At 34.1% G+C, this 25,654-nt stretch overlaps 2 protein-coding genes and 1 long non-coding RNA gene across 3 annotated transcripts; 1 reads left to right on the plus strand and 2 right to left on the minus strand.

The window, feature by feature from the left end:
* Positions 1-327: 327 nt before the first annotated feature.
* On the plus strand, positions 328-2,426 carry LOC145953107 (uncharacterized). The gene is made up of 3 exons (XR_014430654.1): positions 328-1,337; positions 1,463-1,481; positions 1,892-2,426. It is a non-coding gene; the product is annotated as an uncharacterized LOC145953107 (long non-coding RNA).
* Positions 2,427-8,229: 5,803 nt separating this feature from the next.
* LOC109801043 (Leucine-rich receptor-like protein kinase family protein) lies at positions 8,230-12,153 on the minus strand. Its single transcript, XM_083066435.1, has one exon. The coding sequence runs from the start codon at positions 11,827-11,829 to the stop codon at positions 8,446-8,448; it is 3,384 nt and encodes a 1,127-aa protein (XP_082922561.1). The 5' UTR covers positions 11,830-12,153; the 3' UTR covers positions 8,230-8,445.
* Positions 12,154-18,092: 5,939 nt separating this feature from the next.
* LOC109800108 (kinesin-like protein KIN-7F) lies at positions 18,093-24,818 on the minus strand. The gene is made up of 13 exons (XM_029271780.2): positions 24,189-24,818; positions 23,837-23,926; positions 23,632-23,732; positions 23,437-23,550; positions 23,285-23,366; positions 23,072-23,139; positions 22,915-22,980; positions 22,681-22,805; positions 21,605-21,941; positions 20,359-20,463; positions 19,348-20,265; positions 18,862-19,181; positions 18,093-18,526 (listed from the first exon to the last, which is right to left on the minus strand). The coding sequence occupies exons 1-13, from the start codon at positions 24,397-24,399 to the stop codon at positions 18,205-18,207; spliced, it is 2,859 nt and encodes a 952-aa protein (XP_029127613.1). The 5' UTR covers positions 24,400-24,818; the 3' UTR covers positions 18,093-18,204.
* Positions 24,819-25,654: the final 836 nt, after the last annotated feature.

The following is a 25,654-nucleotide window of genomic DNA, read 5'->3' on the forward strand; positions in this document are numbered from 1 at the left end:
TCCCTTGTTCCCTGGTACGAAAAATGTTTGTGCCCAAATCGGGAAGAAAGAGGTAAGAGGTCATGGATTTTGTTATGATAAAACATATTTACCCCTTGACTTGTACAGAAATCAGTTTCGCAAGCTTTGCATTGGCAAAGTAGCATGCATCAGTTTCTCTTCTCTCACTTTCATCAGTCAAACATGGAAAGATAAAATCTGTTTTTTTTATAATATATATATATATATATATATATATATATATATTTATATTTTTTTTCTTCCTACCAAACAACTAAAAAATATCGCATTTTCTGTTTTCTTTCTTTTCTTTTATCTCATTTCTTTTCACTTTTTTTTTACTAACCAAACAAAGCACTGTAGTTTAATTCGTGGAATTTACTATCAAACATTGTTAATTTGAGAAAGTTAGGGCTCAAGTTGATTCGTTTACACCTTCTGTGTTGGAGGAATATTGATTATGATACACTGTTTTTTTTGTTTGAGTTCCATTGTACAAAATAATACATGTGGAAAAGGGAAATGATAGTTGTACAGTAAATTTTGCAATTAAGAGAAGGAAAGAGAAAAGTTTGATGTATTAAATAAATAATAAGATGGGTAGAGATAGAAAAAAATGATATTATGTAAATTATTGTGTGAATTATAATACTTCTACATGTATAATCACTCTATAGAAAACCCTCGGAAGCATTATTGACCCATTTGTTTTGTTAATAGTTTCTATCTAAAAGGCTTTTGAACAGAGCGTTTGTTTTCGGACTAAATATTGAATTGCTGCTAAATTTTAAGGGCTAGTGGATCATTGTTATGCACTGTATTTTTTAGGCTGGTGATAAACACACCTCCATTTTTATATAAATACACCTCCTTTTTTTTTTTTAAATATATGAAATTCCTAAATTATTCTTGTTTGTACCTCTTTTCTTCTTTTTCCTCTATGCACCTCTCTTCTTTTTTTTTTTCCTCCGCACGCACACCTCTCTTCTTCCTCCTCCTCCGCGCACCTCTGTTTTTCTTCCTCCTCCGCACGCACACCTCTCTTCTTGTTTCTCCTCCGCACGCGCACCTCCCTTCTTGTTTCCGCACCTCCCTTCTTCTCTTCTTCTCTTCTTCGTCACTTTCTTCTCCAAACCATTAGAACTTGTTTTCTGCAGTTTGCTTCTCGTTGTCCTTGCTTCTCTCTGTCATGCTTAGAATTCGTTTGTTTCCTCGTAGATAGTCCATACTTTTATGGTGGAATTGCAAAAGGTAGCTGAGGATCTGCCATATGTAACAAGATAAATGAATTCACAACAACAATTAAGGAGTACTTGATTGTTGAAGATCTGTCAGATGTACTGCTCGTAACCTGGCCACAAATGTTACCCTTTTCTTTACCACCTTGTTTCAGTTTTTAGATAAGCCTGCAATGTGTTTCATCAACCTAAACCTTGTTTCTCCATTCTGTATGTTTTCCCAGGTCGATATCACCAAAACTGGTATTACAAACTTTACAGGCCCTGAAGGACCATTTGATGTTGAGGTTTTTGATTCAACAAGTGACTATACTAAATTGATGAAAATACTTTTTTACAACTTTATCTTACGCTCTGCATTTATGCAAAGAAGTTTTACGCAAGAGGATTTATTTATATCATGTCATGATGCCAATTGACCTGCAAAACTGGAGAACATTGAAGGAAGAAAATGTTTAAATTGGTCAAACTGCAAAAGTGTTTTAATAGATTTTCCTGCCTTTTTCCATCTGGAGTATTCAGTTTAGAGTCGCATATGAGGCAGTTCTTCTTACTACAAGCAATCTTGATTTTAATAGATAATCAAATGTTATATGTTCACTAGTGCTTCCACTGATTGAATCCTTTCTTACTCCATGATTGAAATTTCGCAGGTCAATTTTGATTTTGAATCTATGAGGAAACAGCTGTCATCTCCTAAATTCACATTCTAGTATATTCTAGTCTATGAGGAGGTGCGCGGAGGAGAAAGAAGAAGAGAGGTGCGCGGAGGAGAAAGAAGAAGAGAGGTGCGCGTGTGGAGGAAAAACAAGAAGAGAGGTGAGCGGAGGAGGAGGATGAAGAGAGGTGTGGGTGCGGAGGAAAAAAAAGAAGAGAGGTGCATGAAGGAAAAAGAAGAAGATAGGTGCAAATAAGGGTAATTTAGGGATTTCATATATTTAAAAAAAAGGGGGTGTATTTATATAAAAATGGAGGTGTGTTTATCACCAACCTATTTTTTATTCCACAGGCCCATATGGTTGATTACTTTTAGGCCTTATTTTTTAGCTCACAAGAATGTGGTTTTAGATACCTACCGTCTTATCCTTGTTACATGTTTGAGGATGAGCTTTTTTTGTTAGACCAGTGCAATTTTATAAACCATGTACCATAAAATAATTATTTATTAATTTGGAGTTATTTTTATCATCTGATATTATCCTTATTAACAGAAGAAAAAAACACAGACCGTATCTGTATTCAAAAAAGAAAAAATTATTATTATTTACTAATAGTTATTAATAAGAAGTTCTATTTTAGAGTAAAATGAATGAATGTGCAAACTAAAAAGAAATTCTTTCTGCATGCAAGGATTTCGGCCTTGTTACATGGTTTTTGCTTTTTGTTGCGAAACTTACGATGCTGTCCCATGAGTCCATCCATGACCATGAGTCCATGACATGCAAAATTAAAAAAAAAAAATAAATAAACTTCTATGGTACCTTCAATTATTGAGGAATTTTGGTACTGTAAGTGATGTGCAGCTGTGTCACTATTTAAAATCCACGTCAATTTTTAGCTTTTGTAACTGTTCACGTTTTTTTTCCCCTTTTTTTCTGGCTTCACTTCCTCACGTCCTCGTTTTTCTCTCTCTCTCTTTTGTCTTCTGTTATCTCTTACTTTCTCAATTGGTTTAAAATATTGGTTTTCCCCTTCTAGTTTTAATTTTAACCAATTAGCATATTTTCTTAAATTAATAGTGTTGAATTTGCCCGAATATGATATTAGCCATGTGTTCCTTTTACAAATCTCAGTATCTAGTTCCCTATTTTTGATCATATTATAGTTTACGGTTTTGAAATTTAAGTTTTAGGATTTATTGAATTTTTTTATATTAGAATTATCTTCTATAAAAAATGAATTAAAAAATTCGTTAATATTCTAGTAATTTTATTTTTTTAACTGACATATAACAAATTTTTTATTTAAAAATATCATAAAAAATTTGTTGAAAGCTGAAATATTTAAATTTAGAGATAATTTCTTAAATAAAAAGGTTAAAATTAAAAATAAATGTTACTTAAAAAATAATTAATTAATCCAAAATTTTCTACAAATACTATATAAAGAAAAGTTAAAAATAAAAAATGGCTGATGAGGGAAACCTGAAAAACTAAAAACTCAGAACTAAATTGAGAGAGTGAACAGAAAAAAAAAAGGGAAAAATCAAGAAATGAGAAAGTGAATTAGAAAGATACTGAACAGTTATAAAAATTTAAAAAGTGACGAGGATTTCAAATAATGACACATAAATTAAATATCACTTATAGTATTAAAACCCTTCTTTTATAGAAGGTTCAGTAGTAATGCCCTTTAAAATTTTCAATATAAGTTAACAAGTTTATAAAAAAAAATGTTAATACTATAATTTTTAATTTTTAATTTATTAAAATACTTTTAATACTATACTTTGTTTTAAATACTATAATTTACTTACACGCTTATAATGTATTCTTAACATATTACTTTTAGTGTTATTTTTATATTTCAATTTATTAATTTTGACTAATTATAATATTTTAATATATCACAAAATATGATTTTCTTTTTAAAGGCAAAAAATAATATATTAAAATTAAAGTGTCTAAATATATTATACCTTTTTAAAAATATAATGTTAAAAGTAAATTAGTGAATTGAAAAATAATAAATTTTTAAAATCAATAAAAATCATTTTTCTTAATATATTAAGAATTAACAATAAATTATAAAATTAAACTATGTGTAATTTTCTTATTTACACAGAATTATAAATGCGTTGATTAATTCATGCATATAAAATAATTTAATTATTTTGATTAAAAATATTCTTTACCTTAATTATCTTAATATTCTTCATTTGTTTAGTTATATTAATACAAAACTAACTATACTTAAGATAGAAACTAATAAAAATACTTAGAAAATGTTTAGGATAGGTTGAGTTTCTCTTTTGGTTGTTTGCCTTTCGTATATCTGGGGATTCCCATTTTCAAGAGATAGCGTAAAGAGAAACTCAACCTATGAATACCATAGTTAACAAGTTGAACTCTATTCAAGAAACTAATTTTGCAACAATTCTATCAAATAGCCCTTGAAGGAAGTGAGCTTTAGGTTTGGAAAAAAGTTTGCTTGTCATTGAAAGATGGTGGTCTTGGGCTCAGATCGTCATCCTTAATTAATAAAGCAACATCATTGAAGTAGATATGAGACTTCTTCTATTCTATGAATGACTCAGTCAAGCTTATGCGAGCTAGATTTTTACACAAGGGCCAATCTCTGATTAGTCATAGGTCTTTTTCCATTTGGCCTTCGATTCATGATCATTGATCCATCATCAAAGATAATACTTTTTGGGTATTAGGTACTAGACATAAAATCAACTTTTAGGTTGATAGCTGGTGCATGGAGACATCTTTTGTCAGTCTTCTTCATACTTCAAAATCTTAACAAGCCACTCTTTTTATTTTTGTAACTGATGCAATGTGTGCATTCCACAAGGTTTGTTAAACCTTTTGCCAGGTTTTAAGGAATCTTTGGATAGATTATGCGCTCTATTGACTCTTTAGGAGGAAGATGAGTCATTTGGAAGTGCTCTAATAGTGGGATTTTGAATTTTTGCGAGGCCTATCAATACCAACCTAGAATATTGCAACAACTTTAGGCATCTTTTATATGGTCAAAAGTTATTCCTCCCTTCAGGACCTGTTTAGTTTGCCATTTGATTCATAATAAAGTCCCTACTGATGACAATTTACAGTTAAGAGGTATCACGATGGTGTTTATGAGCAGTCTTTGCAATTTCTCTAATGAGACTTTTGAACATTTATTTCTCAACTATCCATTTGTTGTTTCAATTTGGTATTGGTTGCAATGTATTATTAATCATCCACTAGACCATTTTTCGGTAGTATCATTATTGTTGTTCTTTAGCAAATCATGGAGTAGGCAGGTTAAGGATGTTCTACCTACCGCTTTTATGCAAGTGATTTGGACAATTTTACATTGTAAAAACCAAGTTCATTTTAATAATATCGCTATTCTTGTGGAGAATGTCATTGTGTTGATTCAATAAGTTATTTCGTTATCTGGTACTTTGGTAAATAATTGTTTTTTCTCATTCTTGGGAAAATGTACATTTTCTTAAACAACTTTCCTACATTATTCATCCTCCCAAGCCTCATTGGACCATATAAGTTGATTGACATCCTCTAACTAGTGGTTTTCTCAAATGTAACATAGATGGGACAACTGTTGGTTGTTTGGGACATGCAGCTGGTGGTGGAATATTTAGAAATTCTAGAGGTGAATTTTTGGTTGGATTCTATACCTATATTGGTATCAAGACCACATCTTATGTTGAAGTAGCGACAACTATAATTGCTATTGAAACAACTTATGATAGGGGTGATTTAATTTATGGCTCGAAAGCGACTCTAAGCTTGTGTTGCTTACTCTATCTAATGCAAAAACTATTCCTTGACCTTTAAGAGGTAGATGGCCTTGATATTTTCACTTCCCAACATCCATGGATTTATTTCTTCACACATTTATAGGGAAGGTAATCAATGTGTTGATCGGTTGGTTGCTCTTGACCTTTCTTTTAGAGCTAATTTTGTCTAGTAGGGTGTTCTTCTTATTTGTGTCAAGTTTTTTTTTTTAAGAAATCATTGTAATTTACCTTTTTTTTATTTTGCTAATTTCTCTTGTGGATTTTGGTTTAGTCCCCTACTTTTGTCTTTTTTATTTTTTGATTAATTTTTATTGAGTATGATGCAAATGATTGATAGTCCCTACGATATCAACGTTGTTAGGATGTCTTGGACCTATAATGATGCTTTGCATGATTCATCTCTTATTAAAAAAAATGGCTTAATTGCATTTTTGATCACTCAAGTATTGCAATTGTGCAATTTTGATCCTCAAGGTTTTAATTGGGTAACTTTAGTCCCTAAAGAATTACAATTGTGCAATTTTGGTCCTTTAATTTTTAATTGAACAATTTTAGTCCCTCAAATATCATAATTGTGCAATTTTAGTCTCTCCCATTACAAATTTAATAATTTTAATATATATATATATATATATATATATATATATATATATATATATATTAGTCCCTCAAATATCATAATTGTGCAATTTTAGCCTCTCCCATTACAAATTTAATAATTTTAATATATATATATATATTTATTACTAAATAAATAAAATTTTCATATTATTATTTTTATAATATTACTGATAAATTAATATCAATAATATTATTAGTATATTTATAGATAAATTAATAATTTGATAAATATAACTTATTATATATTAATATACATTTACAAAAATATAAATATATTAATCTAAGATGATTTGATACTTCATTTTCATAAAACAAAATTGATGTAATATATACATTTCAAAATATACTAAAATATGAAAACTTTGATTACTTTCAAGTTGTTCAATTTTAACAAAATTTGATATATATGATCTACGAGATATGAACTTTCAATCTAATAGTTAAATTTTTAAAATTCACATTTAATATAAAATATAGTTATTGAGCAGTATAACACTTAGTAAAAATTACACCAGTGTCGTTTGAACCCTCTTCTAATAAGAATCATTCTAATTTATGTAGTTAATTATTTTAAGAAGGATATATATTACTTAAAAGACAAATAATACAGGACAAAGGAAGGCCAATGAAAAACTCTTGAGATCGAGGGACGCGTGCTTAGCGCTCGGATGTAAACTCCGTTTAATTAAAAAGGTGTCTACTTGATTTTTTTAAAAGAAAAACAAAAACACTATGAGCTGTTTACGAATACTCAAGTAAGTTTAAGACAAAATAAAACTTGTCTTTAACTCGTTCTTCGATCTCATATCTCAAATCTCAAAACTGAAAAAGAAAAAAACTAAACACTTTTCTAGTTCTCCATCTTGCACATGATTCAAACGATTATAAATTTTGGAAGGACCCTTAACGGTCACTGCACGGTATTAGGAGCTTGTGTCTCCCTATTCTGGTCTTCACTGTCAGTCAAATTACATCTTACATTCCAGATCCTTGTGCATACTTAATATTATTCTACTTCTGCTTTATGTATTAAAAAAATGTTGTACTACGCTTCCTTTACCAATTTTTATGCCAGTCCCACTTGTGGAGAATCTTGTGTCTTGATCCACTACCACATACTACGAAATGGATACCTTAGATAAAGAGAAAAATGCAAGTTGGACTCACAGTTACACCCACATAACCTGATCCCATCACTAATAGGAAGGTTCTTTAATAGCAAGCAAAAGCGAATTTAACAAATCATGGCAAAAGAACCCAGAGACATATTTTCTATTTAATTTTATTATGGTCCTCCCCTGAATCCCCCAATACATGCCAAGTGCCCCCGCCAAGTCCCAAAAGCGAAAAAATGTTAACCAGACAGAATCCAATTCAAAAAATAAATGCCGGATATGATGATGACCCACAAAAAAGGTTCAAGAGTTGTTGAGCCGTGGGCCAAAGCCAAATGGCCAATCATAACGCAACGCCGTCCCTCACGCCTTTTTTTCTCTACTAAAAAAAACGCCACGTGGCGCACCGAGGGAAAATACTGAATGCATGACTTTGGAGCTGCACCAGACTGGGTTACACACCAAACAACCATGCCCTACCCTTGGGAACAGCGTGTACCTCGGACCCCACAACGTTAACGGCTACATCATCCATCTCCGTTGCCGGAACCTGCGCCAAGACCACATGATGATGTCAGAAAACACCAGGTCCGTTCCGCAGACGCGAATCAGTGCCCATTCATTGATGCCGTTGTTTTGGCGCCAAACGCCGCGCGGGCCCCACCCCTTCTTATCACCCTCGCTGCATTTGTCAAAGACGTTGACTAGCTTAGATAGAAAAAGTGAGAGATGGACAATTCAGTAGATACGGTACCATCGTCTACTTTGAAACAAACCGTGAAAATGGCCACCAAAAATGGAAAAAAAGGTGGCAGTGATGTTTCCTTTTCCTGTTTTTATTTTTTTCTACGGTGGGAAAGAATCCCGGCGGAGAGAAAAAAAACAAGTTAAAAACCAAGAACTAATGATGTTACACTTCTTGAATTAAATTAAAAGGAAAGGGGATTTAAAAGTTAAACAACAAAAAGATGACGGAGGAAGAAAAAGTTTGCAGTTTTGGTTATGCCGGAGAAGGTTGAGAGGTGGGATCTGCGGAGGATGGGATATCAGGACCAACTCGGCAACCTTCAAGCATGAAAACGATGTCAGACATGGTTGGTCGATCAAGAGGGTCAGGTGCTGTGCAAAGCAACCCAACTTTTACACCTAGTAAAAACTCTTCCCACTCTGATGATTCTGGGTCCAACTCAAGCAAACCCGGTTCTAATAGCTCCGTTATTTGACCCCTCTGCAGTTGTTTTTTCACCCACTTCACTATGTCTTCGTCCTGGGTGAACATCACAGGTCGTTTTCCTGTTAGTAGCTCAAGCAACACGATGCCAAAGCTGTAGACATCACTCTCCTTTGTGGTTTCCCCTGTTAAGACTGCTTCTGGCGATACGTAACCCAACGTGCCAACGGAGGTTGAAGTGGAGGCTTCTGGGGTGGCTATTGTTAACTTGTCTAACCCGAAATCTGATAAGTGGGCTTCGAAATCTGCATCGAAGAGGACATTTTGTGGCTTCACGTCGCCATGAACTGTTGAGGATTGGTGTAGGAAGGCTAAACCACGGGCAATTCCTAGGGCAATGAGGTGTCGCATTGGCCAATTTAGAACGTGGCCATCTTGGTGAGAAGCTTCTTGGAGGAGGGTTGCAAGGTTCCCATTGGGCATGTAATCATAGACTAGGAGTCTCATGTCAGGTGGTCCAGCGTAGTAACCTCTGAGAACTGTTAGATTTCTGTGCTTCACCTTCCCCAGGGATTCGGCTTCTTTTCTGAACATGTTTTCATCCAATGATCCATCGGGGAGCCTGCGAATGGAAAGGACCATTCCGTCGTTGTAACACGCCTTGAACACTAATCCATACCTTGTTCTGCTCAGCACGTTCTCTTCGTCGAATTGTCTTGTTGCTTCGATGGTCTCCGCTAGTGTAATTTTGGTGTTGAACATAACTAGCTTTGGTCCCCCACTGTCAGTGCTGCCACGACCTCCACTTGTTCCAGAACTGGCTCTGGCGGGACTCTTTTTCTTTTCACCCGATACTCCTTCTTTCAGCCTTTTACGCCATCTCAATAAACTGAAAACGTAAAAGCAGCAAAATAAAACTAGTACAAAAGCTCCACAAGCAATGACAACAACCAGAACAATCAGCCTCTTTCTGTCCCTATCATCTACATCTTCGCATTTTGTGTCCAATGGCTTCCCACATAAACCTTGATTATCCGCGAATACAGAGGGGTTGCTGAACCGGGATCCCAACACTGGTGGTATCTCACCTTCCAAGTCATTTCCGGAGACATTGAAGTACGCCAAACTAGAGATCGTAGAAAGATTACTCGGAATTTCCCCACTCAAGTTATTAGCAGAGAGATCCAGCATTGTTAGGTTTGACTGACCCGAAATCGAGCCAGGTATGGCCCCTGAAAGATGGTTGTGGTCCACCAGCAACGTGGTTAACGATGAGCATTTGGAGATTTCCTCAGGCACCTCCCCAGTTAAATTGTTCCCACTCAAATCAAGCACTTTCAAAAGGGTGAGGCGAGAGAGATCATCAGGAATGTGACCAGCCAAAGAATTCGACCCAAGCTCGAGAGTTTCAATACCAGAGCAGTTTCCAATTTCCGAAGGGATTGTTCCTGTAATGTGATTACCAGATAACGAAAGAACAGCCAGCGAACGAAGAAAGCCATAGTTTTCAGGAATATGCCCAGTAAAGGCATTAGAGCTGAGATTCACATACTGCAAACTCATCAAACTGCTAAACCCTTCAGGCACATCCCCAGATAGCTTGTTCTCCTGAAGTGCCACAACTTGCAGACTAGGCAACCCCGAGAGCTCGAGTGGTAACTCTCCAGAAAGATTCTGTTTGCTCAAATCAAGCGTAGTTAACCTAAAAAGATTCCCCAAACTAGAAGGAATTTTTCCAGAGAAGCCATTGCCACTCAGATTGAGAATCATCAACCTATTCAAATTCCCAACACTCTCAAAAACTTCACCAGTAAATTTGTTTCCACTAAGGTCAAGTGTGGTCAAATTATTCAATCTCATTATCACCTCAGGCATACTTCCATTCAACCTATTACCTCTCAAACTCAATGTTTCAAGCAATGAAAGGTTTCCAAAACTCACCGGAACCGAACCGGAGAAGCGGTTCCCACCAAGAGATAATACCTTCAGACCAGTCATATCGCCGAAAAACGAAGGAACATCTCCGCCAAACTCGTTGCCTTCAAAATCAACGACACGTAGGGACCCACATTTTTTGAGTTCCAACGGAATGGCGCCGGACAAGGAATTATTAGCCATCTTCAGCTCCTCCAACTTAACGAGGTTTCCTATTTGAGCCGGAACCTCGCCGGAAAGTGTATTGCTCGAAACATCAAGCACGGTCAACGTGGTCACGTTGGTCAACCACAACGGAAACGTGCCTCGCATGCGATTGTGCTGAATATCCAAAACCTGAAGAACGCTAAAACACGTGCTCGTCTCAGGCCCCACGAAATCCGTGAAACCGTTGAATCCGAGATGGACAATCCGCAGCGACGGCGCGTGGACCGAACCGTTGCAGAAAACCGAAGCCGGAACGGAGCCGGTGAGGTTGTTCTCAGAGAGCGACATTACCTGAAGCCTTGGAAGAGCCGAAATCGCCGTCGGAATCACGCCGCTGAGCGCGTTTCCTTCCATGCTCAGATGCAGAAGCGCAGAACAGTTAGCAAGCGCCGAAGGAAGAGTTCCTCCGAGGAGGTTGTGGTCCAGCCAGAGGTACTGCAGCTGCTGAAGCTCCCCGAGGCTCGCCGGAATCTCGCCGGAGAATTCGTTGTACGACAGGTTTATAAGCTGGACCTGAGAGAGATTCGCGACGGAGCTCGGAATCTCTCCGGAGAATGCATTCGACGAGAGGTCTAGGGTTTTGAGGCCGAGAGGAAGCTCGCCGGGGACGCTGCCGGAGAGGCGGTTCTGCGCGACGTTGAGAATCTGAAGTCCAGTGAGGTTCGCGATCTCCGGCGGAAGGTCGCCGGAGAACGAGTTCTCCTGCAAGAAAACAGACCTTAAGAGCGTGCATTTGGAGAGCGACGAAGGAATGGTTCCGTTGAAGGAGTTCGAACGAAGGCTTAACTTGCGCAGCATGCGCAACTCGGAAACGCGCTCACTGAGTCTGCCAGCGAGTTGAAGACGAGGCAAACGCAGCTCCGTGACTCGGCCGTTAGTGCAGCCGACACCGCGCCAGTCGCAGGGCGCCGCCGGCGACGAGGGATCCCAGGCGTCGAGAGCTCCGGCGGGATCGTGAAGGTCGAGCTTGAAGGACGTCAAGGCTTGGATCTCCGCGACGGTTACGGCGGTGCGGTCGGCGCACGTTAAGAGCGGTGCGCATAACACCACGAGGAGGAGAAGCGTAGGCATGAGAACGCGAAACGCTTGTTGTTTGCTAATGGTTACCGTTGCGGAAGCAATGAGTGAAAGAATGAATAATAGAGAAGGTTATGACAGGGTGCTGAGGTTAGCAATGTGCGCAGCTTCCGCGTACATTAGCACACTGAGAAAGGAGAGTGCGTATTTTCCAGATTCGGCGAAGCAACTTCCGTTTCTAAGCTAAATGTGTACTTCTCTCTAATTCTGTGTCTCGTACATGAAAACGCAGTTTTCATTGCATAACGCCATAACCTCTCTCTCTCTCCCTTCTCTCTCTTTTTTGTTTGTGCATTGTGTTGTTACTTGTTACTATTTCTTCTTATTTATTATTATTAATTATTAATTATTAATAATATTTTATTTGTGTCTTTCTCTCTCTCTCTCCTTCCTGGAACTAGAACCATTTGAACGAACACTTTTTTGAAAAACGGCACTGTGCTTGTGTTGTGTGTGTGATGTTCTGCTGGGACCCTTGCGTCTACAAACTTTTTAACCTCATGTGATGTGATATGGCTTGAATCATTGAGCTATTCTTTTCATTTTTTTCCCCTTTATTTTTGTTTTTTCAAATTATTAATCAAAATATTGTTGAGAGTGTCGGGGTTAGTTATTATAATTATGGAAACAGTTGCAAAATTTAATGTAATTAAAGAAGGGATTGTTAAAATAAAGTAGGGAATTATTTGATGTCAAATTTTTAAAATCAAATAGGTATTGACCTCGATTCATAGGTTCTCTCCAGGAAAAAAAAAAGGACAAGGTTTTATAAATGAAAAGTTATTTATTGGATTTGTATTTCTTTGTTAGTTTAGGGATTTAGATTGCAATGTGGTCTACATCAAGCATTGTCTTTTCTCTCTTGGGGCCATTCAAATGGAAATGGACGAATAGTGTTATGGTCCGGCTGAAACAATGGCCAACACGGTGATGATTGAGTATATCTGGAAAAGCTAGGGTTTTTCATGTTGGGACGGCTTAAACGTAATTTTTATTTTTTTATGTTTGGTACTTTATAGTTTTACCCCATAATTTTGGCTGGGCATTAGGTGTTTTCTTGAAAAAGTTAAAAAGTTGTGCATGGTTCATTCCCTTTCAAACGAATGGTCAACAGTTGAAAGCAAAAGGTGCCAAGTTTTGCACTGTTGATTAGGCTTTTGAATCTATTTAGCCATAAAGCTATAGTGTGAAAGTACAGCAAAAGGCTAAATCCCAAGCAGCAAATTGAATTAAGGTCAATCAATAATTTGGTGGGCCACAAATCTGATAGTCACACCGCTGCTACTTTAGTTGAAAATTTTGACAGTGTAAAGACAATAATTTTAAATGAATGCAGTGTCTTTGGACATTGGATTGCAATTATTTTAGTAATTAAAGAAAAACAAGGAGGGTAATAAAAGATAGAAAGAAAAGGATCACTATTGAATGCTCCATCAACCTAGTGCAGGCATTATGCCAACCAAAAAGGTCTCACTTTAACAACATGATCCTCCAATTCATAATTCTGTTGTAATTGTACAATGGTCCACCCAGGAAATTGATCACTAGCTGGGTGGAGTAGGAGTGACCTATTTGGGTGAGAAATGGAATTTGTTTGGCCATGCCTCAAATGAGAGCTTTTACAGTGTTGAGAAGCTGTTGTGCCTGAAATCCCTATAGTGGTAGAGGGCATCATCACAGCAACATAAAGGCTATTCAATTTTAGCTGTGTATATGTTTGTGGTTGAATTGAATGGTATCAGAGTGACATTTTTTCACCATTTGATCAGAGCCTTGATTGGGAAACAGGATAATAAAGGCACACCCAATATACAAATTCCACTTAAAATTTTTGGCAATTGTAGCTTGCAACATTTAATTAGACTGGACCAATTTCTTTATTTTGTAGTAGAGGAACCTTACAAGTTACAACCACCTTTGGTGCAGAGATCTCGGACCATGACCAAAGCGGGACCAGCGTGGTGCGTGCATTATAGCCTGTGAAAGAATCACATCTTTTTCCTCTCACCTTCCCAGTTCTCACCATTTAACCAGAACAAGCCATCTATATATCATAAAAATGTGTATATTTTCCTTTTCTGATTGCTAGGTGAAATAATTAAATAGATGTGGAGTTATCTAAAGTTATTATAAGTGATAAAATTCTTCTTTTTGATGTTATAAGAGTATATTATATGTAATCTTTATTTTTATATTCATATCATGGTCATAGAACGTGATTTTTTATTTCAACCTTTTTAAGTGGAGTAAATAGAAAAAATTTGCAATTTTAGTTCTTAAAAGTTTGTATGTATAATTTAATCATTGAACTTCCTAAATTCATTCTTAAAGTTAACCTAATTTGTTTTAGCTTGCTTGTTTTTTGTTTTCTTTACCAAAAAAAAACTTATTCTAAATTACAAACTAATTTTTTTTTTTTCAAAAATTAACATAAACAAGGGTTAGTTCAACATGGCACTGATAGATTTTAAGAGTATATTGTATACACAGAGGAATTGAATCAATACAAATTATTATTTTTGAGAATAAAATTATGTATTTATTCTTTTTGAACGAGCTCAATCAAACCCTTCTTTATCAATTCAATGATTAAAATCAAGAAGTAAATTTGATAACAAATTTTCTAATTATCTAAGTATTTACTGTATATTAGTCTTTTTAATATTTAAGATATTATTTTCTAACGGAATGATATTTAATAAATGATAATTAATGTCTTTACAATATCAGTTAAGTTCAATTTAAAATAGAATATCGACTTTAATTGAATTTTAATTGACATTAATTAAGTAAGAAGTTTATAAAATTGAGGTCTAGAATTTTTTATGATCACGAACTATTTGATAAGATCAAGACACTAAGAAAAGGATGAGTGCTTGTAAAAAAATATTTTGTCAATAAAAATTTTATAATCTACCAAAATAACGGTGTGTAAGAAATGCATATTTGTTATAATGACATTGACTATATTAATAGTTATTTGAGTTAAACTAATTTTTTTTGGGTAAACTCAAGGCCTTTTAAAAACAATATTATCCTATTTAATGTACCTTTACTTTTAACACATGTAAGATTTATTTCCCTAAGATATATTTTAGAAAACTGGCATTAAGGTATTTTGACCTCAATTAACACTATTGATTTTGCATTAATGTAACACTTTAGGATGAATTAGCTCATTACATGGATTGTATCTTAAGTCTAATCTAAAACAAATCAATATAATAAAATATAACTATTATTTGTTATTATATAATTTAAATTAAAATTATACTATGTCAATTAATAGTTAAGATTAAAATTAGTTATCATGTTTAATTATATTTGGCTTCATATTTTTCTAGGAGTTTAAAATGACTTCAACTCAAAAAATTGATCCACATAATCCATTCAAATGGTTTAAGTTATACTTTTAACCCTTCAACTCTCATAATTTAAAATGTTAACCTAACAAGTTGAACAGTGAATTAGACTAAGCTGACTCATTGAATTATCCTATTTTTTGGTCTTGACTTTTGTCTATTAACATTAATTTGTGGTATTTTAATTGTAGATAAAAATATTTTCTCCTTAGTTCCTATCTTTTTCAAGGTTGAAAAATTTTCCTTCCTACATGAAAAGTTAAATAGAAATAGTAAAATAGGAAAAAAAATATAAAATATTTAATTTCTTTTTTAAAAAATGTCTAAAGTCCCAAGTCCAGTTTATATTATGATGCACTACATTTTATTTGTAATTTATTATTATTTCTTAATTATAATGAACGTACTAACCATGTAAATGTTTTTATACTATCATCTACTCTTAGATTATCATTCGTTGTAAGATATTACAATTGTTAATTTTATAAGATGTATATTTTTTTAAAAGTCATGTATGATTATTTCAGTTTTAATATTATAAAAATCTTTATATGAGATTTTTCTTCTTCTTCTGATTTGTCGTTAGAACCCACGCTTCAATGATTTAAAAAAAAATATATGCTGATGATGAGATATTGTCCGCTTTGGGCCTTAGCCCTCACGGTTTTGCTTTTTGATCATCACCCAAAAGGCCTCTCAATCATTGAAGTATGTTTGTATTATATAAGTTGTTATTTGTTGTATTATTTTATCGATGTGGGACTTGTTTGAATCCCAACAATCTTGTTTGAATCCCAACATATGCAAAACACATAGTCGAGAGACTTTAGCTAATAAAATTATTATTTAACTTAAAAAAAAAATAATGGCAAGAGGAATTGATTTTACAATTAGATTGTAGCATAACTAAATTCAACCAAAATTTTAAGATAACATATGATTTAATAAATGTTTTATAAGTTTATTTGCAAGTTTCACATTTTAAGTTAACATTGTAAATTTTGATCATGCAAATAAATAAAGAAGAACCAGAAGACCATACTAGAAGACATATCCGGCATTGAATTGAACCTAACAAATTATAAATTCATGTTATGCTTCATCTGATATATAATATGGATTTGTGAGAGAATAACTTCTTTTTCTTATCAATTTTGTGGGGAAAAAAGAATAGACCATTGTTAAAAAAAATATAAAAAAAAAACAACTTATCAACATACTCGTTCGAATTGACTTTTTGACACCTTTACAAAACAACATAGCGGTCTTGGGCTCGTAAGTTAGCCATATAGCCCAACAAAATCAAGCAAACATCACGGAGGTTAGGACTCACTGTATTTTTTTTATAAAAAAAATACGACTCATCAATTTTGAAATGCATGTCAAATTCGTCCATTGTATTAAGATTGTAATCTGTAATACAACACCATTTTTTTTATTGTTTGACTGGTGAGAAATTATATTAAACTGTAAATTTGTCAATTTGATATTCTTAGATGGGTTAGTGTTTATGTTAAAATAATATTTAATTAACGAAAATCAAATTTTATAAATATAAATTAATCTTTAATTATTAAGTTTAAAATATTACATCAATTATATCCGTAAAGAAAAAAAATTGTAAATTTGTAATTCAACATTATATCGTGTGCTTCTGTGTAAATTTTTTTTAAAAAAATCTTAAATATGCTACGTAAGTTTTGAAATCACCCCTGATCTTCATCTGGCTTCCAATTTTTTTTAAATAATTTATTTTATGCTGTAAAAAAATAATTCATTTTATATTATAAATTTATTGAAATTTTAAATCCAAACTCAGCACATTAGATTAATGGTTTTTTTAATAGATAAACTCAAATTTAATGGGCCTGATTTGAAGTTGTTTTTTAATTTTTTATTTTTGAATTATTATATTTTAAATTATATTTTTTTCTCTCAATACATTTTTTTTATAATTTTAGTAAGTATTAATTTAAATTTATTTTTATATTTTGATATATTATATCAATGTAATAAATACAAAAATAATATTTTTTATCTATAAAAATTATAATGACGAAAAAAATAAACATATAAATACTATTTCAACCCACTCCTAGACAGACTCCATTGGATAAAAAAATTCATGTCTTTTATTTAAGGAGGAAAATGGATGCTCAAAACGGGATGAAATGGGCTTTTAAATGAGTGGATCAATATATAATCTTTCTTGAAAGTTGAAACCTTTAAGCCAATAAATTCAAGAATCTAAGAATTATCGAAACAAATGGTAAACACGACCTATATGCAGTGATTTTTATCTAATATGATTAATATTTGAGTGCAAGAACCAATATTTACCGATTCATGCAAATTTATATCAATGATGATCAAAAATCACACAAATGATGCATAACTTCAAAATTAGTAAGAAATTAAATAGAAGATTAGGGTTAAAAGATACCACCCAAACAAATTTATGTTAGCTTGATCACGATCACTATCATTATATCATTACAAGTATAATCAACATCAGCTAGTCTCCAAACAATATTTTTTTGAATCACCCCAAATAATATTTTCACTGATATAAAGATTTCTATAGCAACAATGGACTGTTAGGAACACATTCCCACCTTCAATTACCCAAGTTATCATTTTGTCCAAGGCTAATTCTATCCATCTAGGTTTTATGATTCCTAGTGTCAACTGTCAAGTAAAGAATGAACTGTTACAATAAATCACATGCAAAAAATCACGTAACAACATATTTTTTAAATCCAGATAACAATCCGTATTGAACCATTCATAATGTTCCACCTGGACTCAATCTACAACAGAACCTCAGAATTGCACATCCTTTACAAACCACTTTACAATCAATAGCAATCAAAGTGAGAAACATACAATACAACAGATTTCAATTTGTTTCTAAAATAAGGGGCAAAAGAATTATCTATGTTACATATAGAGCCTGGGAATTTTCACATGGCCATACCAAACTACCTAAAAAGTAATCCGATCAAACTCACAAAATATGCCTTACACTGGCTGTCCAACTAAAAGATTTCCTACTTGTGGGTTGTGGGGCAAAGTTGAGTCCAAACATCTCCTTAAATGCTTGTTCTGGCTCTACTAAACCAACCAACTTTGCAACAATTGATGCACTGTCTCTAACGTGGTCCATGTCATTTGTGTCGCTCCACAATTGATGGGCCAATTGCAAACTCCTATGCTTTGAACTCAAACGAAGGCCCCATTTCAAGTAAAGGTTCTGTCTATCATATTTAGACAGCCGCTTATGCATTTGCTTGCTCAACATTTGCCTCTCTTTTCTAAGGTATCTCATGCTGTTTTCAAGTGAAAGACATTGTTAGTTTTATTATCGTAAAAGATGTAAAGTTTCAATTTAAAGATCTGCAAAGGAATAGAATAAAGGGCATGTCTGGATAATTTTTTTATAAACACTTGTAGGAAAAGAAAATAAGAAAGAAAATAAAATTAGTTTTTTTATAAGCTAATTTGTAAAAATTATTTCATATTAGCTTTTCCAGAAACTTGTTTTAACTTACAGAGAAACTAGTTTAACTTATTCAGAAAATTATTTTATATTTTTTCTCTTATAAATGCTTATGGAAAAGTTTACCTAAACACACCTAAAACTTTGGTAGTTGAAATATGTTACCTTGACTCAGGTGTGAGGGTTCGTCCATCTTCCACTATCTGATTGCCTTGGGAAAACGTTTGCTTAAGGTATGATAGCCTTCTAAGCTCTACCTCCATGTAAATAGAATCTGATGGATCCCCTTTGAATAAAAGGAAAAAGTAAGTCCTGTGAACCAATGAAACATTACAAGCATTCCAGAATTCAATGATCTCTCTTTGCAGCCTCTTGAATTTTGAAGGCCAGTCTAAATGACTTTCTCCATCAGCTTGCATTAGGTCCAATCCAATGTCTTTGACATCGTTTGTAGACATTTTGGGATCCAATCCTGTCCCCAGAATCTGTCATGCAAAACAACTTAAACAATTACTAATTGAATTCTCAACATATCCAAACTTTTGGCATGTGCATGTGCTACTTATATCTATACTATTAATTGGGTTTGACCCGATATTTGGCCATAAAGCCTGGGAAACATAAGAAGTAAACTGTATAATAAAAGCTTACCTTATGGTCAGCAAGTAAATTTATGTTCTCAAGATTTTCCGTTTCCTTTCCTTTTGGTGCCAAGGGCCTATTACCCTCATAGGATTTTACATGCTGTACATCATCAACAGCAGAATTTTCCACAGAATTCCCAAGGCCATTACATGAATGCCTTCCTGCATTGGCATTATAATTTAGTGCACAAATCTTCTTCAGAACGCTCTCAGGTCTTCCAGCAAAGTTTCTTTCATTCCCTATTGGGGGTGTGCTCTGAATTACATCTTCATCATCAAACCAATCTGAAGATAACTTCCTCATGAAACTTGCCTTACAACTTCTACTTCGGCTCAAGCTCAACTTCAAGTTTCTAGAACTACTAGTACTGTTTCCTGTCATGCACACAGAAATTTCTTTTGGAGAGGGAAGAACAAAATCTTGGTGCAAATGGTTCAACCTCCTGTCTTCCTTTAACACAGATGGACAAGAATCTAGCTTTTCCTTCTCTCTATTACCAACTACAATCAATCCTGAGAGAGCTGTGTTTGCGCTAGGAGATGATGCATTAGAATCAGTGCATGTGCTTGATCTTGAATCTGCTTGGTTTGAGTGTGTACGAGTGTTTGTAACTAGGTCTTCTAACTCAATGCACCTAACTTCCTTACAATTGTCCTCTTCATGCTGATCATCAACATTTTTCTGATCCAAATCATTAGGAAGCCCTGGGGAAGAACTTCTGACCAGAAGATTCTTTTCAAGGTCAGGAAGTTGGAATAAGTTCTCATCAGAACTGAAACTATGTCCATCTGAATATTGAGATGCATCAAAAGACCTGACACTCTCTTCACCGTCAAGACTTAATACATTTGGCTCCTCTCTTTGATTTTCAAAGTTCCATGAATTTCTCACATGTAAATTTGGATATTGAGGATCCAAACTTTCCTGGAGATTTGACGAGAAAATTGGTTAGATTAAAAAAAAAATGGTATATCATTTACTATTTTTAATGTTTTTTGGGCAAGCAAATATACTCACCAGTTCTGTTGCAGACACATTACCACCATGCCCTTGGAGCATGTCACTAATTCGAGAATGTGCAAGGTCTCGCTGCAAGGTCAGATCTTTTACCTCTTTCTTTAACTGCATGGACAGTAACATCGTTCATATTAACAAAATTCATATTTACAAATTTCAACCAACAAGAAACAAATGCTCAGAGGTAGGTAAGCTTCAATGTCCTCATTCCTTGGTGCTATTTATCAAATGTTCAGTGACTATATATAAAAAGCACATTTATTGGACTTGTCACCTCAAAAAAAAAAAATATATCTAGTGGAATGAAAGAAATTATCTCAAGTAGACTTTATTGTTGATGCTTTCCATAAAATGTTTGGCACCATTCGATAAGCATGTAAATAGAAGATGAATTAGAAATTTTCTTTAAGTGTCAAGACATGAGGAAATTTACATATATATAACTAATATATTTTTTTAATTCAACCTTCTACAAGGATTGTGATGGATTACCTAAGGTTCCAAGTTAAAACATGTATAAAAGGGAGTGTCACAAAGAGAGTAGATCTCAGGTTTTAATGTTTTATGATTAAAAAGCATTAAATGATCTATAACTTGCTACTGGAAAGAAGCAAGAATAGTTTAGGTTTTAATGTTGGAAATTTTCAGCATAAGATGAAACGTTCCGGGAAACAATATTAGGTGGAAGCCTCATAATGGAGGACAGTTCAACATAACAAATTAGTATTGGAGTATGTAACTAAGGAGATGCAACAATACAGAAGGTATGTGATTAGATTTGGACAGTATAACATTGCAGAATCAGTAAAAAAAACAATTGAATCAACAATCAAGTGACAATATATACTACATTAACTAATAATAAATGTCTGAAATCAATCCCTAAATTTAAGGAGAACCATGGCATCTCATTAATTGAGAGGATTACAGTCAACTATTCCATTTTTATTTCATTCTTATAATTTTTGGATTTCTAGTTAATTTTGGGAATATAGTATTTATTAGTTCCTTTTTCTATTTCTTCCTTCTTTCTATATAACGTATCCTTCCTCATATGAAATAATTTTCTTCATACTCTGCTCAAAGTACAAGGATATTACATGTAAAACTGCATGGCTCATATATTTTATCATTTTATATATGAGGAATCTTAGCATTTTTCCAAGATGTGGTGTCAGATACATACTACAAACCTATACTAAACCACAAAAGATATTCAGTTTTAGTACAAAATCTTTATAATTACCATCTCAATTTGACGGTCTTTGTCTCTCAACAATGCTGCAGTATCAGATGTAAGGTGGGCTGGCCCCGAGTTTCTCAATTCATCTTCCAGTCTAGCCAACTCTTTTTGTAATTGCTTGACTAGTGCTTTATCAGACACCACTACATTGACTTGTGCATTAGTTGTCACTTCTTTTGCACAGCTTGCAAATAAGAGAGTGTTTCTGGTTTGTTCAACATGGCTCCGTGCAGGGCTCATGGTGCAGATGATAGCAGTTCTAGCATTGCCTCCTAATGAGGACTGCAATATGCGGGTTAGCTTTGAATCTCTGAAAGGAATATGTCCATTTCTCCCCTTGCTGCAACCGAAATTTTTATTTTTAGATGAAATTAAAGAAATATTCAACACGACTTCCCAAATTAAATAAATTATTGCTAATATGTCAAACATTAATTATATTGGTTGTTCAAAAAAAACATTAATTATATTGAATTATGGAACAATAAAAAAAAGACTATAAAGCATGTCTGTTTATAATGTCCCATAGCAGTAAAATATATTGTAGCACAGTATGATTGGCTAAGTAACTCCATCCTAAGGATAATGTAAATACATAACAAAGTGTGAAGGAGTTTGAGGCTTTTTATAGTAGACGTTAGTTCCTTCAATAACTTGCCAATGCTTGCTATAGTTACCTATCTGCACCAAAAGAGAAAATAAAAACAAATAATAGAATAGACCATTTGATCAAAATGAACAAGATTAAAAGTGAGTAGTGACAGTAAAGGCCAGGGACAAATGAACTTTATTTGTATCTATTAATTATTTTGTATTCAACACAGTTATATGTGGTGGGTGCTACTGTTAGAATCAGAAAGATCTATAAACCATAATACCAAAAGCCATTGCAAGGACAGTAGTCTCGTGTAGCTAAAGAGAGCCATGCAGTTATAAAAGTGAACAACATTATAACATCTGAGAATCCAGATTGTGTCTCAGTACTCTTTCAAGCTTATCTGAAGTTAAATTACATGTGAAGCAAAGGTTCTGTATTTTGGGATGTCACAAACATTAAAACAAAATCTTCATAAGCTAACCTGAGTTTGCGGATAACAGTTCCTAGAGTTAGTAAGCTACGATTTATGTGGCAACCCTCTTTCAATCTTGTGCCAGCTGAGTTGGTTTGGGATGCTCGCTCACTTCCAGCAAGATCAACAAAATTCTGTACCCAAAAAAAGAAAAGGAAAAATTATTTGATTTCCTATAATTTCTTTAACACAAAAAGCTGACACTTCAATTGTTTTCCTATTAACTAAGGGAATCAGTCATACCACGGAAGAAGAAAGAGAGCTAGACTTGTCATTTCCAAGGAATTCACGTGCAGAACTTTCAATCGTCTGAGGAACCAAATTGTTGAGGGAATGTAAGTGAATAACATAAAGTTCACAAAGTTAGTAGCCCTTTAACAAAAATAATAACATAAATTACCAGTCTTAGAATTTGATGAGATCTGGAGCTTGCTTCATTCAGTGATGTCTCCCCTATCTGCCTTTGAGCTGCAAAATTGCAATAAATTGAAGGATAAGTAAGCAGCTAGCTCTAGCTGGACGAAAAAAAATAAAAATTGTAAAGTGGAAAATAAAACAAAATGAAATATATTCAGTCTAGGTAACTGTGACGAAATAAAAATCATTCACTTACCTTCACAGAAAGAAAGAAGTTCTGTAAAATGGTTCCAGTCTCTTAAGGTTTCCTCAGTCAGTTTCTCAACAACTGTCCCTCTCTGTCAAATTGACAGACAGTAGGTAAAATTCACATATACTATCTCTGTAAAATATAATGAAGATGTTTACCTCTGGATCATCAAGAAGTCGGAGAGGAGTACAGTCTGGACTAAGGAGGTCCCTAACAGATTCATTATAAATCTCAATTGCCGAAAACTTCAACATGAATTCTCTCTCCGTGTGCTGTAAAAAGATAAAACCAAATCAAAGAAACGTTTTTGAGAGAGACAAGGTAATGCATTGACATGTTCATATTTCACTTGCCTTTTCTATGTAGTTAAAAATGTCTGCTACTGTGTATTCAGTTATGCCACTCATGGTGTATGTCTTCCCACTACTTGTTTGTCCATACGCGAAAATGCTTGCTGATCAATCAGACCCCAGGAGGAGAGATCAAAAAAAGATGTTAACACGGAAATTCCATGTATGTTGATGAAGGATGAATAGAAAACAAAGGGAAGAAACTCACAATTGATGCCACCGACAACTGAAAGAGCAACTTCCTTAGCTGCTTTTTCATACACCTGCCTTGTAGAACAATCTGACCGAAATACACTGTCTATAGCCAAAACAAAAAAGCAAAGCGAGGCAGATCAGAAGAGGAAAACAAATTTTACAATAGCCAATTATGAACATGGTAGAATAATAAGTTCGCTAACAAAACCATTGGACCAACTTCAACTTCATGAGTAGATTGGACCAGATTTGTAACATAAAACAGAAACATTTGGCTTACAAAAGGAATCACTACAACAATCCGGGGCTGCATTATAGGAATTAAATTAAATCAAATATGATGAAAATTGGAAGTGTCTTCATACCAAATGAATATGCTGTTGGGTAGAGTGACCTGTCAGGAGCTGAAAGGTTGCTCCTGTATATGATGGTAGTGTCATTGATGCATTCCCAGTCCGAAACATCATTTCTCGCAAGCTCCATTTTGTTGAGTGGGCGAAGCCGCACAGAAACAAGAATCCTCTCTTCGTGACCATGAGGCTCTTGAATTGCATCTTCCCCTCCAACAGAACCCATTTCTTTCTACAAAACTAGTCTAAACTCTAAACTCCAGTTCCAACGATGAGAATGATATCACATTGAATTCTGAGCATTCCAAAGACCACTCTGGTATTCAGTTAATTATCACTGATTGTGTCGCATTGTTGTGATGGTACGGAACACAAGGACCACTAAAAGTTTCGGACTCCAATCATTACCTGCGGCAAGAAACTAATCACAGATTACCGCTCCGTTCAGCAGAATGAAGATAAAATATTGTAAACAAATTATATATTATAGTCAGAGATGTCGGAGGGAGGAAAAATATTAAATAGTAATTGACTAATAAGTAATATCATAATAAGGTCCTATAATTAGGAGAACAAATTATGCGGTGGTTCCTGTATTCTTGTGGAAATCTTGGAGTTTTCTGAAATGGTCCCCATCCCAAGAAACAGACTGTCAAATTCTTCATCACATGGAAATAGAAACTGTCTAGAAATAAGAACTTTGCAAAATAAAATTTACCTGCAAGAGACTTTGAAAATTCTTGAAAGGCTGTATCATTCATGTATGTCTTTTATGCGAATTTTTACCATAAGTCAAAAACTGTAACTTTTCATCGAGAGTTGTAAAATATGACTCTTCACTAAATAAAGTCAGGTCAACTCAACAATAAAAAAGGTCTACACTAATTTGAGATAGACTTTTGTATTTAAAATAAAAGAATTATATATTGGCCTTTTAGTAGTCTTTTTGTTTAACAAAATCTAACAACAAATAAATTTTAGTCAGTAAGTTTAAAGCTTGAATTTTAATAGTCATACTCCTAAGACATGTACAAAACATGTAAAGTCACTGAGACACCCTATAAAGGTAAGTGTTTTACGCATGACTTGAAATTGTGCTTTCTCTTCATTTTATCGTTGTTGCATAAGTACACCACCGGTTGTATAGTGACAACTGATAAGGACATGGGTAGTCGATTTTTCAAGGAAAATTCTTCATCCAACTTTTTGTGCAGTCGAATTCAGCGAGAGAAGGTTTGAAAATGGAAGGGGGAAAAAATGAAAGGATGTAATTGTCTCACTAAAAATCCTGTCTATTTTTTTTTTTGGCTGTTTTCACATTTCTTCTAAATTTAGTCTGTACATAATCCAAAGAGTACCCAGAAGAAAATTCTACAAATAGGATACAAATAGAAACAAAAAAAATCCGAAAAATATGCAAAATATCATGTTGAAGCCTGATTTTGATAGGATTTTTACCCTGACAGCAAAATTTGATGTCA

This window comes from Cajanus cajan, chromosome 11 (genome assembly GCF_000230855.2).
Source record: "Cajanus cajan strain Asha chromosome 11, NIPB_CcT2T_4, whole genome shotgun sequence".
NCBI lineage: Eukaryota > Viridiplantae > Streptophyta > Magnoliopsida > Fabales > Fabaceae > Cajanus > Cajanus cajan.